This window comes from Mytilus trossulus, chromosome 2 (assembly GCF_036588685.1).
Source record: "Mytilus trossulus isolate FHL-02 chromosome 2, PNRI_Mtr1.1.1.hap1, whole genome shotgun sequence".
Classification (NCBI taxonomy): domain Eukaryota; kingdom Metazoa; phylum Mollusca; class Bivalvia; order Mytilida; family Mytilidae; genus Mytilus; species Mytilus trossulus.
Window position 1 is genome coordinate 51,492,110 of NC_086374.1, and position 19,500 is coordinate 51,511,609.

General features: G+C 31.7%; 1 protein-coding gene across 1 annotated transcript; it reads right to left on the minus strand.

Annotated features, from left to right (window-relative positions):
* Positions 1-244: 244 nt before the first annotated feature.
* On the minus strand, positions 245-19,245 carry LOC134705836 (cell adhesion molecule-related/down-regulated by oncogenes-like). Its single transcript, XM_063564551.1, has 7 exons — positions 19,241-19,245; positions 14,125-14,433; positions 10,842-11,144; positions 8,018-8,338; positions 7,252-7,356; positions 3,914-3,961; positions 245-986 (listed from the first exon to the last, which is right to left on the minus strand). Exons 2-7 carry the CDS (start codon positions 14,360-14,362, stop codon positions 697-699), a joined length of 1,305 nt encoding a protein of 434 aa, XP_063420621.1. The 5' UTR covers positions 14,363-14,433; positions 19,241-19,245; the 3' UTR covers positions 245-696.
* Positions 19,246-19,500: the final 255 nt, after the last annotated feature.

A 19,500-nucleotide genomic window follows, 5' to 3' on the forward strand; every position in this document is an offset into this window, starting at 1 on the left:
CACCATCACCAAAACACAATTTTGTCATGAATCCATCTGCTTCCTTTGTTTAATATTCATATAGACCAAGGTGAGCTACTCAAGCTCTTTAGAGCCTCTAGTTTTGTTACTGAATTCTGTCATGTTGTATAAAAAGTCCACAAAAACTCCACACGTAGGTGTTAAATATGAATCATAGAGACACAGATATTTAATATTTAATTTTACATTAGTTTGTCTGTGGTGATAAATCACATATGTCATAGTACTAATTTTACAGAAAAACACGAATTGAAAAAGGGAAACGTTAAAAATGATATTAAAAGATACTTTTATAACAAATATTTCACCAGTTGTCGATTCCAGACAAGCAATCTGTAAAATTATTCAAACTTTAAATATCTGTCACAAAGACGACATATCCTTAAATAAAAACATCGAAATATAAAAGGATTTTTTTCATAGAAGGCAAATAATTTTAGTTGATTAACAATAATAGTTCCATATGCATTTGCATCATGCAAAGCGGTACATAACAACATTCAGTCTGATACCAAGGTTATAGAACTTTTTCTAACCTGTACAAAAGATATTGATTTAAAGCATGAACAGAATGCCATCTTTTGCGTGAACTTAGAAGAAATAACATTCCTAAACGATCAAATATAACGATGTAATATGAACAAAAGCACATTTACATTGACACTGGATTTAAATTTATTTGTATTTATTGGTTCTTTTCCGATTTTGAATGTACTGTATAAATCTTGTTAAATCCAGGGTAAAAATGAAAACAGTCGGTATAATAAGTAGTACTATCCCCGAAGCACCTAATGAAACTGCAGATGTTCTGAGGTCACGTACCGATATCTTTCGTCTAATGGCAGCTGTTGTTGTTTTTTTGTCAACAGTCAAATTAGATTTTAGTTCGTCTAAGTATTCTTTCATTTCTTCTTTCATTTCCTCAAATGTTAGGTTACTATCCTTGAGGTAAGCCCATCTAAATACTGGAAAAAAATTAGTAAAGAAAGGTCACAAGAAAATATGTCTGCTCTTTAAATGTCAGTGCCACATTTTGAGCAGGATTTGCACACCCTTCTGAAGCACATGATAGCACATGTAGTTTTGTTTAAAAGGGAATCTTAAGGCTTTTGCTTTAGTCTTAATTGTGTGTCTTTGTGCATTTTTTCAATGTCCGTGTTGTTTTTATCGGAAGCAGTCTTGTCTTTGTTATGTGTTGTTGTCATTTTTGCGATATAATTTAACATTGCAATAAAAGCAAGAGATTTAAATAGCCATAAACCAGGTTCAATTCACCATTTTTTTAATGTCCTGTCCTAAGTTAGGAATATGGCATTTATTGTCCAATAGTCTGTTGCTATGAATGTTGGCGTTTTATTTTTGTAGCAGTTCAATGTTTTCCTCTTATAATTGATGTGAACCTTAAGTTTAGGTTTTTGATCCGGATTTGTTTTCAGTTAAACGTGTTTATAAATATTGAACGGCGGTATACTACCATTCAATAATTTTTGTGATGCCATTTCACTTGATATAAGCTATGCATTCATTTTTTAGGTGTAACACGACGGGTGTCTGATGTGAGCAGGATCCGAGATCACCACCGGTTTTGTTGGGGTACGTGTTGTTCAGTCTTTAGTTTTCTATATTGTGTTTTATTAGATTTTGTTTGTGTTTTGCTCCTATTTGCTAGGCCATGGCGTTTTCAGTATTTTTGATTTATGATGTTGAATGTACTTTTTATAACGTGTACTGTGTATGTTACATTTTGGTGTTGTGTCTCTGCTGTGTCTCTGTTGTGTCGTAGTTCTCTTATATTTGAAACGTTTCTCTCAGTTTTAGTTTGTTACTCGGATTTGTTTTTTTCTATCTATCGATTTTTAAATTTTGAACAGCGGTATACTTCTGTTGCCTTTATTTATTTTTGCTTTACGAGGTATCTGTATGCGATTCGGATTGAAAGGTTTGAAAGTTTGACTCTTGTGTTTGAAAATTATCGGTTTCCAAATATAGAGCGCACTGTTTACTTTACACTGGTGCACTTGGCCTTATCAATGAAGATGTAAGATATTATTTATTACATTGTAACGACTTGTCAGCACAAAGGCTTTTCTTAAAAAAGGCTGTCAATATTACAATTGATTTACTGATATCGTGTGATGAGTCTATTAGTTCTGACGAAAATGATAGTATTTTTCTATCAGTACAAAAGTATATGAAAAGTACTAAGCGTTGTTCTCAACTTTGACAACCGTATCTCTGTAACATATCTTACTGGAACATGATCAATTTATGCTCTTAAGCTGGGGTCACACATTCACGATTTTTCCTGCCGTCCTTGATAGGACAATTCCCGATTAAAATTTATTAAATGTCTGATCAAGATCCTATGAATCGTGGATGGAAATTCAAACTTTAATTAAAATTTGTAATTTTTTTTTTAATAACGACAACAATCAGATATTGTTCAGGAAGCGTCGATATTCAACCGTTTCCAAGCGAATTTATCCCGATAATCCCGTTCTAAATCCGCTTCTAATACGATTTGTATCTTTCGCCAGTTAAAATTTGACCGAGTCTGTCACGACTGCGTCCCGATTCTACCGAATGTAATTCGACAGAAATCAGATAGTCACAAGACAGTGAACCGCCGCTGACGGAAGCTATCCGTTCGCAAAACTGTCGGCATACTCGGGATGATCAGGTACTGTCGGAACGTAATCCTATCACGGTCCGCTTGATCGCATTGAAAACGGCTTTGTCTGGTTTCAGTCGTATTGTATTCTGTAATTGTCGGGACTCTGACGTGGGTATCATTGACGAATTTTGAATTAATAACGCGACTGTTTCAGAACGGTTTCGGCAAAAACGGTTCGCAATCGACAAGATCTGGGTGCAATCTGGACTCAATCGGCAGAAAAATAGCACTGAAAAATATCTCAAGATCATTCCACCGTCCCGAATACACAGAATATTGTTAGAAATTCGATCCGATACAGCAGAATCTGTCAGGACATAGGCACGATAGTAATCTGACTAGACAATATCGGCTGAGTTTCCCCGAATGTTACGGGACGCACCTAACTGTCGGGGTGCTTTGCGGAACTATTCGGACCCTTCCCGACCAGTAGGAATCTGTTACGAACTAAAACGACTGCGTTCAGACAATAATAGGACATTCCAGATAATTGAGGATACTAATCAAACTTTTTCACTTTTCGTGTCGTATTGTTGTCTGATCTCAAACGGGAGCAATAATCGGCAATGTGTGAACCCCGCATTAGGGATACCATAATCGATTGAACTTTATGATTTACTATTGTTATCAGATACGTTTCAATTAAAGAAATAAAATTGATACTTACAAATACATGTAGATTTATTTCATATTTTGTAATCATTCGTAACGAATAAAGCGACTTATTATGTATCCAAATCATTAACTATGAGTGTGTAATTTGCATTTAAACCAATTCACACTTTCATGTACACTAACATATTTTAATTTTACACAGCTCGGTGTGTTTGTATTTATTTTTTTCTAAAAAAAATAGACGCACTCGATTCGTTATATTGAGTCGAAAATATCCATTGATTCGATTCTTCAAATTTCGAATATGTAATTTATTTTTATATATTCATGCTGGCATATAATTGTTTCAAGTCAGATATATGTAATGTTCATTTATGTTTGTATTTATATGTATGTATTTGAGAAAACGTTACTAAGTTGAAAACAAATGTGTTTTATCCGTTTGTTCTTTTTGAACAATAAAATACGTTTAAACTACTTGGCTGATCCGGCGAAAAATGTTTTGCTCTCAATAAAATATCTACGTCAAAAAAAATGTATCGACACTTTGCTCAACATCAATATAAGAAACAAAAATAGTAATTGATAAAGAATAGGCCTTACCTTTTAAGGCGGTGCATACAGTTTCAGAATGACATGTACAAGAACCTCCTGCAAAAATATCTTTCATTAAATTATTTTTTCACACCCTGTAGTTTGATATATTGACGAGGAAAATATTTCTATAAACAAATTTCTATAAATATGTCATCAAAAATGCAAGTTCCTCATTCAACCGTATCTTAAATAAAGAGGGATGAAAAATACAAGAGGGACAGTCAAACTCCAAAATCGAAAATAAACTGACATCGTCATGGCTAAAAATGAAAAAGACAAACAGACATACAATAGTACACATGACACAACATAGATCACTAAAGAATAAGCAACACGAACCCCACCAAAAACTAGGGGTGACCTCAGGTGCTCCGGAAGGTTGAACAGATCCTGCTCAACACGTGGCACCCGTCGATTGCTTATGTGTTAACAAATCTGGTAAATAGTCTAATTCGGTAGGTCACATTCATGAAAGGGAAGGGGATTGTAGTTACAACGTAAGGAACATATACGATATCACTTGAAAAACGGTTATTCCATAACGGCTAACCAACTCGTGATAGCGTCCGTAAAATTTACGAAGGGATGATTTCAACTTCACCATTTGGAACTCTTGGTTTAATAGCTTCCTTGTGAGCAGCAACCCTCACTACAAAAGTCAAAAAGTCTAAAAAGACCAGTTTTTGTCTGAATTTGCATGAATTTTTACTTGACATTCTTAATTTGTCTGCATAATTTTTAAAAATTCTTGACATAGTATTAGTTTGTCTAAAAAGGTTCTTGATTTTTCTTGACAAGTGTCTTGACAGTATTAACATTGTCTTAAAATTTCTCAACTCTTCCTGTATCATCTGATAAGAGTCTGGATTAGTCTGGACCAATTCTTGACTGTCTTAAATTTGTCTCGATCTGTCTTCACATATTCTTGACATTCTTAATAATGTCTCGATCTGTCTTGACATTCTTAATAATATCTGAATATGTCTTGACATATGTGTTGGTCAAAGAATTTGTTCTCATCTTGATTCAAACTCTATTTTTTGTAGAACCCAAAAACATTTTTTTATTCAAATTTGGGTTTTGAATTCTATAATTTTGTATCAACAACAATTTGTGATAACTCTTTCCGGAAAAGAAAAAAAAACTTTAGATCTATATTATGTATATATGTTCGAGACCAATGAAATCATTAATTAAAAATTATAAAATTCAACACTCAAATTTGAATAAAAAATAGAAATCATTGATGAAACCATTAGGAATTCTTTTTTTTATTATTATTATTCCATGAGAAGATAATAATTTTCTTTTAATCTTTGGAATCATTATGGCAGGTCAACTGATAAGTTGTATGGCTGCTTACAGGTAAATCAGTAATTTCTACTTTACAGTTGCGTGTATTCTGGGGTGTGAAACATCATAATTTTATGGGGAACATCCTGTCCATGTGTAATACTTTTTAATATATATTCCAACAGATGACATTACACAATTTTTCTTCTGCTAAATGAATGATTTTCATATCATCATAAATTGCTATTTATATAAACCGCATTCTTGTACAATAATTATTTACCATAATAACATTGGATATTATGAATGTAGAGTGAAATATGTCTACCGTATGAATGATTTTAATCATTTAATTAATAAGATTTAGGAATTAAAATTTGTAAAGTTTTAGAAAACCCACATTTAAATTGTTTTATATCAACACACCCTCATTTAAATTGTTTTGTACATTAGATTATATAGCCATATTTGCATTTGTGAAACTATTTAAATACCCAAATTTTCAATTATTTTACATGCCCAACTTTCATATTTGTTGGAAGAAGTGTAACTTAAAACAACAGTATATTATGTAAAAAGAAATAAAGATTAAAGTTGTATTATGAATATTGGTCATGATTTGTAAAACTCAGAACTGTCAAGTAAATTTAAGACACAATTCAAAATGTTCAGAATATGTCAAACCATACTGAGAAAGTATAGGAATGTCGAGAATATGTCGAGAAATTTCAAGACAGTATTCAAATGTCAAGTATTTGTCAAGAAATTTTAAGACCATATTCAGAATGTCAAGAATATGTCGAGTAAATTTCATACAAATTTGATATAAATGAGAATTTGTCAAGAAAAATTAAGACACGAGTCATACATTTGGAGAATGTCAAGTAAAAGTTCATGCAAATCATGACAAAAACTGGTCTTTTCAGACGTTTTGACTTTTGTAGTGCCTCTATCAAGAAAATCATTATAAGAAATTCAAGCACGGGAATATCGTATCAATGTAGAAATATATACCCCGTATGCCGGTGCTGCTGGAATGTTGCTACTTAGAAATAGAAAATTCACAAATGAAAAGCTGAAATCATCTCTTTTGTCGTAAAGTTTTGTTTTTAACTGACCCTCATTGTCAATTTCTAGATGTGAGTCACGATATGAGGCCGACTTAATGTATTCGTAGTATCCTCTATCTCTATTTCGATTGAACAGATGCGTTCCACATAGTCACAATATTTTTAATTATCTAGTGAAAGAACATCATCTTTATAGCGGAAAGTAGAGTTAAAGGATATCGCGAACTTCTTATTTTTCGTCCTAAGAAGTTCCTGTATAAAGTCAGCCTCATAATTATAAAAAAACAAGTCGGCAAATAGAGGGGCACAATTTGTTCCCATTGGAATGCCAACAGTCCATTGAAAATCAAGTCCTCCGAACGTAACAAATATGTCTACAAGCACTTGACTGATATTAGTGATGGTTAACTGCCATGATTTATTACATTTTATCTACGTTTTTATATATACATGTATTGTAAATATTTAGGGTTGATGATTACTGGTGATGGTAAACCAAGAAATATCCATTGAACACATACTATTTATAAAGTATTATTTTATTTATCTAGCACTAGTCAGTACCAATACCGGTTGACTGTTTTCCAAAATTGATTTAAGCCATGAAAAAAAAACCATTTAACAAACGTAATTTCCAAATCCTTCAAAAAAGGTAATTCTTTTATGGATTCGGCTGTTCTTTTTACTGCCTTTTTTTCATGTAGCTCTAAATGCTCCTACATGTTCAAACCTCCCTTGCTTGCAAATGTTTGTTTTGCATTCGACCATTCCGGGGGAAGGTGAATACTTGAAATCCCTTCAGACGCCAAAAAAATATAACATACCAAGATGTACTAATAGATCAATTACAAACTAAATCTCTAGTTACAAAACGAATACAATTAAATATATTAAACTCTTCAACATTATAACAAATTAGCGTTTCAGGAGATTGTTTTAAAAAATGTTCATAACAATTTTATAATAGCTATTTCTAATTACCAGTTACAGTGGATGTCTTTTGAAGTGTTGTTGTTTCTTCAGTTTTTGTTTCTGTTGTCGTTTCTTCAGTTGTTATTTCTGTTGTCGTTTCTTTAGTTGTTATTTCTGTTGTCATTTATGTAAAATTGAAATAAATTATAAATCATTAGAACGAAAAAAAACGTTCATTTGTTCTTATGTCAAACTCCTTTAATAATTGGTTTTGAAAATCCTTTGATACGTTATAAAAATATGAAGTGAAAATAATAAAAATATCGATTCTAAGGAAAATTCAAAAGGAAAGTCCCTTATCAATATTTGTTTCTAGCCCTTGATCGATTCTCGGTACCCATTATATATTGTTACATTTATTATTTGCAAGAATTCCTTAATCGACGTTTTAAGGTTAAAATGTTATATATGTGATAATGATTTAAACGTTTCACACAATGTCAAATTATTACAGTTGTAAAAGCAAATTGCTGTGCACTTTCAAGCCCTATTAGATGGTCCTTTGATTCTATAGTTTACATTTATTTTTAGTACGATGCCATAAAGGGTTGTTTCGTATTGCCAGTGTATAATCCTTTCTTCAGAGCTGATTATTTTTAATCAAATTAAAATGCATATTGTAACCGCTCTACCAGTCTTATCGATAATAATTAGGATAATTCAAAATATTTATGAAACGACAAAACATTTTGCAAACTTGCATTCAATCAAATATTGTGAGAAATGCCATTTATTTTAGCAAATAACAATAGCATATTTAGATGAATATTCTTACGTGGTGACATTTGAAGAGTAGTAGATGAACTGGCAACTCCATCTTCGTTTTCAGCAATACAAAAGTAATTTGCTTCATCTGAAGACGATACATCATTAATTAAGAGAGTTGAAGTTCCACTATTTTGATTTAATCCAACAGTAACTACTGTGTATTTTAAAAGAACTGTTGAAAGTATCTGTGATGCCCCGGCAATGTTTTTCGTCCAGGAAACACTAGTAAGTGGATGCACTGATGATGTTATTGTGCATGTTAATGTCACGGAACCTCCGATGATAGTGTTAGCTATTGATGTTGGTAGTATGGATACTATTGGAATATCTAAATATTAAATGAAAATAATACTTTAAAAATATTTCTAGATTAACCAATAACAGCAAAACTCAAACCAAATTTGTTTTGAAAGCCAAAGAACGTATAAAAAATTTAATCTTGAAAAGCATAATGACCTTAAAGAACATACAAAGGAACAGTTTAGTTGTTGAAAGATACGAAGGGTCATCTTCTAACACAATTTCTGTTTTAGTCCTTATTCCGTTTAGTAATTAAAATCCAAATTTAAAGTCATCAACAAATATATTCCATCCTAAATATTGAAATCGTGAACGCAATTCAAAACCTTTTCTGATTGACTGACTGTGGTAGCTGGCGTATATTCAATCAAATTTGTCATTGAAATTTTCATTTAAACAGGTAAGCAAATGTAAAATAAAATATTTATTATTAAGATTTTACTATGATCTATAACGTTATATTTTTTATGACATTAGTATGTTTCAATATAAAAAATTGAATTCGTAGTGTGATTACCAATAAGACAACACTCCACAAGAGATCGGATGACACAGAAATTAACAAATATAGACTACCGTACAGCTTTCAACTATAAGTGAAACCCATACTACGTAGTCCGCTATATAAATGTCCGAAAAATATAAAAAAAATCCAACCGATAAAAGTAACGGCCTGATTCATGTAAAAAAATATAACGAAAAACAAATGTGATATATAGTAACAGACAACAACCTCTGAGTTGCAAGCACCTGACTTGTGACAGGCACTTACAACATGTGGCTAGGATAAAGTCATTTGAACTCGGCCCAAACTTTTCTGGAACCTAGGACAGTACTACTAGGACCTCGGTTGAAAAGTGATTAACTTATCAGATCGATACAAAGCAGGAACACTTCAAGTTCTGCAAATGTCTTCAAAAAGTAAAAGTACTAAAGTACTAAACTCAGAGGAAAATTCACAACGGAAAGTGCTCAATCAAAAGGAAAAAATTAAAAGCTCAAACGCATCAAACTAATGGATAACAACTGTCATATTTCTAACTTGGTACAGGCATTTTCTTAGTAGAAAATGGTGTATTAAAACCCCAAAACTCTCATTTGTATGACAGTTGCGTCAAAATCCATTTTATTGACAACGATGCGTGAACAAAACAGACACAATAGATAAAAATATCACAAAAAGGGAACAACAGCAAAACGAACCCCACCAACAATTTGGGGTGATCTCATGTGCTCCAGAACGATAGGAAGATATTCCTTAACATGTGGCACTCAACGTGTTGCTCATGTTTATTACAAAGCCGATAAATAGTCTTATTCGGTAGGTCTTTAACTATGATGTGACTTGTTAATTAATAGTCATATGCGCAAATCCATACCGCATTGTAAGCTATAACAGCCCCCAACAATTAAAAACAATCTAAACGAGTTGTATTATAATATTTGTTTTATGAACACATATTATTTGTAATTGTTCAACATTTAAAAACTCGTATTACATCAAATATGTTGATTACAATTTAAAAATACACTTGTATAAGCTGAACATCAAATTGAAAGACTGTCAAAATTAAGAAGCAGAGCTAGGCGCTCGCTCATATTTATCCGAACCGGGTCTATAATAACAGTTGTTTGAGTCACACACGATTGTTCCGCTGTTTTGGCCTTAACTATTGTCGTATACAAAGTATAATTCATTAATTATTGTTGTTGTGTAATTGGCTCAATTTCTAAATATTAGAAATTATGATCACCATATTTTTCAGCATTCTATTTTTATCATTCTATAAAGTTGTGTGATAATTTTAAAATAAAGGATATGCAAGAATTTTAAGAATCTGAATAAGTTAGACAACACAAGTTTAATTATTTTACTTTTAGCATATTCACGCCATGTCGATAAAAGAAATAAGCATCGAAAATCATTGTTTAAGCCGCGATGTTTTTCCACAAATGTTTTAGACTTTATTATATGTATTAAAGGAGGATTAAGTTACATATCAGATAACCACATATTTTCCTTTTAATCTGCCAATTTATATTTTATCGTGTGTTTTCTATGTTGTGTTATTATTCTATTGTTTCAGAAAAAGGGAGAAGGTTTGGTACCATTAAAACGTTTAATCCCGCTTCAAATTTAAATGTTTGTACCTGTCCTAAGGCAGAAATCTGATGTACAGTAGTTGTTGTTGGTTTATGTGATTAAAACGTGTTTCTCGCTTCTCGATTTTTTTTTATAGATTAGACCGTTGGTTTTACCGTTTGAAAGGTTTTACGCTAGTAATTTTGAGGCCCTTTATAGCTTGTTGTTCGGTGTGAGACAAGGCTCCGTGTTGAAGGCCGTACATCGACCTATAATGGTTTACTTTTATAAATCGTAATTTTGGATGGAGAGTTGTCTCATTGGCAATCACACCACATCTTCCTATATCTAAACTAATTAATCGATACAAGACCAATTATAAAATAACAAAAAGGTAGTATTTTTATTTATAGAATACAACATGTCTAGCTACACATAATTTACTTACGTTCCTTTACATGTAGATTTATATCTAAACTTTTATTCTGACCGTCCTGATTGTCAGCATAACAATTGTATATGCCACTGTCGGAAGACTGTATATTATTAATTGTAAGTGTCGGCACTCCGTTATTCTGACTTAAGCCATTATTTGATATTGTATATTTGGTGCCTGCAGAGAGTTTTACTGATCCTTTAGTCCAAGAAATATCAGTAATAACATGTTGTGGCGATGAAATTGTACATTGAAATGTTTCTGAGTCTCCGATGTTAGCGTTGTATGTTGTTTGTACCGATATGGATGGAAGATCTAAAAATATTAATTTATATATAAACAAGATGTTATTTTGGGCATAGCATTTTAACTTTAACTTAAATCACATATACATGTAATATATACGAAATCTAAACACTGCAAGACATACACATCATATAAACTTTCATGCAAAAGTGAACTTACATAAAAACTCCGACAAAAATTCATAACGGAGAGTCGTTAATAAAATTAATAAAATGGCAAATTCAAGATATCAAACACATCAAACGAATTAATAACAGCCATCTTTTTCATTTGTCATTTGTTTTTGCCATGTGATTATGGACTTTCCGATTAGATTTTCCTCTGAGTTAAGTAGTTTTGTGATTTTACTTTTTCCTGACTTGGTACGGGCATTTTTGTGTTTACAACAAAGTCCATTATATTGCCAACGATGTGTGAACAAAACAGACATAATAAGTACAAATGTCAAAATAGGGGTATATTAGTAAACATTGTATTATAATATTATTAACTATAAATACAAACAAAAATGTAACAAAGGAACACAAAACGCATATAAGCATAAAAAAGGAGATGCTGTATGATTGCCAATGAGACAACTATCCACAAAAGACCAAAATGACACAAACATTAACAACTATAAGTCACCATACGGCCTCCAACAATGAGCAAAACCCATACCGCATAGTCAGCTATAAAATGCCCCGATAAGACAATGTAAAACACTTCAAGCGAGAAAACTAACGGCCTTATTTATGTAAAAAATTAACGAAAAACAAATATATAACACATTAACAAACGACAACCACTGAATTACAGACTCCTGACTTGAGACAGGCACATACATTAAATAATTCGGCGGGGTTAAACATGTTAGCGGTATCCCAACCGTCACCCTAACCTGAGACAGTGGTATAACAGTACAACATAAGAACGAACTATAAAAATTAGTTGAAAAAAGGCTTTAAGTTAACTCATCAGATAGACAAAAAATACAAGTGGACGTGGCCGGGTACTTATACATCCCGACACAAAAAGACACAATGAACAGATCTGAGAGTACTCGCAGTTATCTGACAGCTAGTTCAAAGCCACTAACAACTAATAAAAAATCATGCACTTAAGACTAAACAATCAATCCGTACACATCCAACATCAAATGGATTTAGTGTAAAGATGTCATAAACAGCCAGAGAAAAACATGACTTTGAATATACATAAAAGCTACGGCTATCAACTATATAAAAAATCAATCGAAATGCAATTGCGATCCCTTTCTTCTTATTATTTTTGGGGCCTATAAACCACATTGTCTGATACTTAAACAAAATATCATACGTTCTTATAAGTCGGATAAAACAAGCAGGTATGTCATGTGCTGGGGATTATATATTACTTTGAAATGTTTCGTAGCAGTCGAGGTTAGCGTTGTATGTTGTTTGTACCGATACGGTTGTATAATCCAAATTCTAATATGACGACCAATATCAGCTACCAGTATACTCATAGTATATCTACTTTTAGTGCAAGCGCATAAATAAACAAAACTGGAAACTCCGCGTTACACTCAACTTATTTATACTACCAGGTATTCCCAATTTGCAACACCGAAACCAACAGATAACATAGGTCAAGATGCAGATATATTAAAGCTACATGTACTTCTACTCTAACGCAAATTTAACAAATCAGTCCATTTCAATTTACTTTGCGGTTTGAAATTTCATAGTAAAAAAATTTGGCGAAATGATAATACCGTCTTTGAATGGCATCTAAACAAGATGACGTCATTTGTATGTTTTCGGCATCAAATGTAAACATCAGTCGTTTATAAGTTTTTCATATTGCTCAGAATGTTAATAAATTACATTGAGAAAACATATAAGGTGAAAAATGTGAGTTTTATTTTAATTTATTATTGAATTATATATAATTTCTTATTTTATCATACAGGGATAACACGAAATAGCCAAAGCAGTATCTTATATATCATGTATATAGGGCTTTCTAGTTCAACAAAATTTAACGAAATTCTCCTATGGCAATCGTAATAATTTATTTCTCTTAACCATGGATTTGGCATTCATATTCGTAATTCAGCTCTCGCTATCGCTCGGGATGAAATAGTAGAGTATACATGCCCAACAAATGATTAAATAAAAACAAATCTGCGGCTGCCATGGACTATTCTTTAGCAATCCGGTCAAAATTATAAGACGTAATTTTAAAACTAAAAGATATCTTAACCAAAATAATAATTGATTGAATGTTGGTAACATAACGTCCAGTTATGTTAAGGACAAGAATGAATGAATAATAAATACAATAGGGAGATAAAACAGCACCCTAGACAATTTTGGTAAACTTGATAGACACAGAAATTTTGCATTATAGCAGGCCCCCTACGGAACTCTCAAAAAGTGGTTACAACGGTTCTTAACGCGCATTTTTTCTATAAGAAACATCGGTTTTAACGTCCCCATTCTGACCGGACGTGTCAGCGTTTTTTTTCATCCCGCACAGCCAAACTGACACCTCACTTTGTCAAGGGCTTGAACTCGATTCGAAAGAAGATCTGTAGTGACCTTATTTGTTTTTCCCTGTCACCCTTGAGGTAATATAATACAAATCTTAACTTTCAAGCAAAACACGTAAAACAAATCAGTTGAAATTAGTCGAAATGTAATTGCGATCTCCCAATAGTGTAAAATTCTCTCTTAAAAACGTGCAGTTTCATGTAAAACATTTTTTTCAAGATTAAGCAAAAATATGTGACGTCTTCTGTTAAAATGTTTCTGACAAGGAAAATGCACTATCTTTCTACTACATTGTCCTACAATTTACCATAGCTCGACTTTTATGTGAAAAAAATGAATCAAAATAATAAGTGTTTGTAGTTCAGATTAATTTAATTACTTTAGGACATTATTTACGAAAGACACAATTTTTAAATAAGCATACTATATTGTTATAAAAAATTTATAAAATTTGCATAATACAAACTACTTACGAAGTGCATGTATATTAAGAGTAATAGCTTCACTATATGTCATACCGTCCTTGTTTTCTACATTACAGAAGTAATCTCCAATGTCTGAACTCTGTACGTTATTAATTGTTAAAGTTGTATTTCCTTTTAACTTGTACATAGCATTTCCAGAAATGACGTATTTGCTTCCATCATTTATTTCTACATTTTCTTTCTTCCATTGAATAACTTCTACTTCGTGATGTGGAGTGTCAATCATGCATTTTAGTGTAACAGCCCTCCCGGTGATAATGTCATATGTATTTTTCTCACGAGTTACTATTGGATAATCTATATTGAAAAAATCGGTAAAAACAATAAGTAATGTTTTAACAAACAAAATATCTTTACTTTCAATGTTCGAACAAATGTTTCAAAACAGGATTCATTTCATTTGAGGTATATTGTCCCATGAACATATACCTCACTTTTGATTTGTGTGAATGCGTTAACACATACCTTTTTCCCATTTTAACCTATATTTCTCTTACGGATGCAATATATGCAGTTTTGAATTTGTCCTCATAATCCACAAAAGAAAAATAAACCACAGAAAACATTTAATCTTGCAGTCCTTCCCTCCCCAGGTTACTAAATGGTCGTCCGCTAAATTAATATCTTTTTAAATATTATACTGTGAGTTTAGTCACTGGTGAAAGCTTTTACAAATTTAAAACAGTGATTTTGTTAAGACCATTCTATTTCAAAAGAAGTATAAGAATTTAACATTGGTCAAAATATTGTTTTACAATGATAATTGAATGTCCGACGTAACATTTCAGATTGAATAAATGCATCTTCTGATATTTAATTTAATGTAATATTTTGATATTTGAGTTGTTTTATGAAATAAAAAAATTATGCAACATTAGTTTACCGATGTTCAAAACTCAACTAACAATGAAAAAATAGAAATAATAATTACAATCTGATTCCGAGGGATTCACATAAAAACAAAAAGGTGCAACACCAGGTACATTAACGAAGAAACCGTCTCTTTTAAAACTACTTACCGCCATGCAAACAAATTTTGATTCAATTATTTTGGAATTCAATACTACAATTTCTTTTCGAATGACGTTAAAATCATAAATGTTGTTTTTACGAAAATTTCTATTGTAACATGTAATGGAATGTACATGTACATCATTAAATAAAACAATGAGACGGTGCTAACTATATATGTACGGTTCAGGTTCAATAAATAATTAGGTGATGTGGTATGATTGCCAATGAGACAACTCTCCACAAGAGACCAAAAATGACACAGACATTAACAATCATATGTCGCCGTACGGCCTTCAACAATGAGAAAAGCCGATACCAAATAGTCAGCTATAAAAGGCATTGAAATGAAAATGTAAAACAATTCAAACGAGAAAACTAAATAGAAAATATGTATGTAGAGATCTGAGAGTACTGGGCAGTTTCTGACAGCTAATGCAAAACCACTAATAACTAATAAAACTGATCATGCACATAAGACTTATATAGCATAAAATTTAGAATGGAAATTGGGAATGTGTCAAAGAGACAACAACCCGACCAAGTAAAAAAAGAACAACAGAAGGTCACCAACAGGTCTTCAATGTAGCGAGAAATTCCCGCACCCGGAAGCGTCCTTCAGCTGGCCCCTAAACAAATATATACTAGTTCAGTGATAATGAACGCCATACTAATTTCCAAATTGTACACAAGAAACTAAAATTAAAATAAAACAACACTAACAAAGGCCAGAGGCTCCTGACTTGGGACAGGCGCAAAAATGCGGCGGGGTTAAACGTTTATTTCCGGCCTGTTTTTGTACCTATGTTTTGTATCTGACTTGTACGACGTGTGAAGATTGCCGTATACAAATTAATATAAGTACAGTTTAAACAAAATTTGTTCACTACCCTTCAGCCGTCAGTTGTCTTGTGAAGAAATGCAAGGATCTAGTAATTATATAAACACATTTCAAGTAAAACACGAATGTCGTACACATTTGAGACTTTTTAATACAACTTTGTAAGTAAGCAACTTAAGAAAAAGATATCAAAGGTAAGCAAGCCAATATTTGATTTTCATTTAAGAAAAAAAAAGCGGAAAGGGAATAGAGGTAAAATAAATAAAAAAATAAAAAAATAAAACCAATTGTTCAGAGAACAATTAAAGGTCTTTATTACTTCTAACGATTTATTTTGATATGAAAATATTAAAACTGGGTTTAAAATGTCATTCTCAGTGTCAAATGAAAGGTTATTCCTAGCTGATTCTAAAAAATATATGGTTTCTACACAACTTTTCATGAAATAAAGCCAGAAAATAGCTACTTCCAGTTTACAAAGCCCCTTGGGTAACCTTTATTAAATTTATTTGGTTTGAATAAAATAAATAGAGTCATATGGCTTTATAGTGTATAGATATGAGTTTGAAGCAAAGGTCAAAATCTAGAACGTTAAATTAACCTATGGCATTGACATATGACATTAAGGGCCATATATCTTGCACGTTAACGGAACCCTTGTAGATTTCGAATAAGAGTAGGCTAATGCCGCTACAAGGGAGCACTTGCACCCGCAAAGTTGAAAGGGATTAATATAAGTTGCAAAACTTGTTTCCCAATCCACTCTAAATAAATATGTTTAAACTAAAACTAATTTGATATGTATGATTGATGAGATAATTATTTTACGCAAAATACTAGTCTATAAAAAGGATGAAAACTCCCATTTATTGTCTTCGCACTCTTTCAACCAAAATTGATAGGTTACAACATGTTGCAACTAACAATTAGTAAAACCTATTTGTGGATATGCTATACAGTTTTTGAAAATAACTGAACATAAGCCAAAATCAAAAATTTAGAATATGACTGTAAACTTTGACCTTATTTTAATTTTTTGGACCAAGGATCTCAAAAAAAAGTTCCCAGGTCTCTATAACTTATGGTTTACCAGTTAGAAATGCATATCACTTATATCAAATACATAGGGAGGAATTACTCTCATATGGAGTCTTCATAACGCTTCGGTCAAAATCAAACGTAACATTCTGAGAATATAATGAGCAATTTGGAAAAATAAATTTGTCGCTTTCTTTTACGGTTGGGAATGAGATCTCATAAAAAGGGAAAACAGTGTTTTGGGAGATAGCTCTTACATAGAAAAGTTTTTGGTTTAACAGGGTCAGTTTCAAAAGCGTATAGGTGATATAGATACAATGGATAAGCGTTGATTCTTGAAAAAGAAACCATGAACCCGCAGAGTTAATGGTTTGTTTTTCATGAATGAACGCTTATCCATTGTTTCTATACTTTAAACTATTGTGATAATATCTATTCAAAATTAAAGCCTATTCTTAGTTGGAAGGTATTGTAAGTGAGTTTAGATACCCATGTTATCGTGACAAACGATGCATTACAATAAATTATATGTTACAATTAAATGGTTGAAACAATACAAATACATGTTGAACACACCACGTCTGCCCTTAAAGATTTTCATTTATCAGGCATTTGAACATTTTTGACAAAATGAGACATATTCTAACTTATTTCTAATAAGAATGAGAATGAAAATGGGGAAAACTTATGTCAAAGCCGGGGACAACAACTTGACATAAAACATATATATATAGCATATATTTAAAGCATGTGTCCGAAATTTCTAACAAGAAGTCTTATTCTAGGCATATCACGATTTTCTAGCATATGAATTTGCGAATAAACAGTTTAAATCTTACAATAGTGGTTTATAAAACAAAAATGAACACCTAGAATGTAAACATTTTCATGTCAAACATGTGGAATGGCTACCAATGATCCGATAATAAACGAAGAAACTAGCTTTTATTTAACAAAAAATCCACAATAACTTAAAAAAAAACAAGAAACAAAACAGGCACACTAGAGAATAGAGGCAAAAAAATAATACAAGGATTCGAACCTAAACCGCCAAGTTCTATCTCATTAAGCATAACCATGAAAACTCGAGGCTACCAACTCATACACTACGATTGCCTATTATTGTATATATAAAAGTACAATACATGTGTGTCCACAGTACCGATGTATATCAAATATTCATTTACATATATGATTTAGACAAACAAATCGTAACCAATTGGTAGCCGAGACGTTTCGTCAATATGTTGATGTTAATGACACTTAAGCGAATTCATGGATGGGTTCGATTCCCAGTGCAGGCATATAGAAATTACAAAAATTAAAGGTAAGTTTCTTAAATTATTCCATTAGTGAACAGAAATCAGTAAATTGGCTAATTCAAACTTAAAGAAATTAGACACACAAAGAACACAATTGAATATAATTTGGTTAGTCCATTTCAGCGACGGATTTGAGAAGCGTTGATTCTAGAAAATGAATCCACGGTAAATGAATAGGTTGACGTCACCACAATGGTTTAAACTGTATAATATCATATACATTAGAAATAAGCGACATCTTTTGAAACATAAAAACAGTGCAAGAAACAAATTAGACAGAATAAAAATATAATCAAAACAAATTCCATAGGTATTTCCACGGAAAAGGTTGAAAGATCTCATCAAACAGGGTTGGTACTTTCTTTGTTGAAAAAATGCAGGATGTGCCGTTCCATATCATCATTTCTCCTTATAACATAAGGTTTGCTCCCAACGTTATAAATTTTATATGAATTCAATAACAATATAAATGATTCATAAAAAAAAATTTCCAGTTTCATTATAGAATATAAAAAATATGGAATTAGTCTTGTTACTAGATATATACAGACATGCATTTTGGATTAAAAACAAATCATGCTTATATAATTTTTTATTTTTCTAATAGTTTTGATCAGGAAAAAACATGTCACATTGTGTTCCAATCACAGCGTAACGTCCACAACTGTAAACGTAGTATGTAGACCAGATGATTGTTTTGTGTAATTTGGTTGATGTGTCTTATTACTGCTCACGCCTTTCAGTAGTTATTTGTAACATAATTTGATATGAAAATCTTGTATCACATTTTAATCAACACTTCAAAGCTATTATATTTTGAATTTATATTCAAAGATAAAAAAAATTTAAGCAGCGAATTGATGTGATTTTTTTTCAAGCATTATATACTTACGACCACCAGACTCTGAAAAGAAAAAAAAAGAAAAGTCTATAATTATTGAATAGCAGTGTATCAGTGCTTTTTGACCTCGTAGCGTGAAAGTAAATAATTATAGGTTAAAATATAATCAGTAAGATCGTCTTAATTAGAAATAAATAGCATACTTGGTTCATCCATATTGATATGACTCTGAAAAAAAAAAATGAAATGATCTAATAATATGTATTCCTAAATGCTTTAATGGTTAACAGACACTCATACTAAGTTATCAT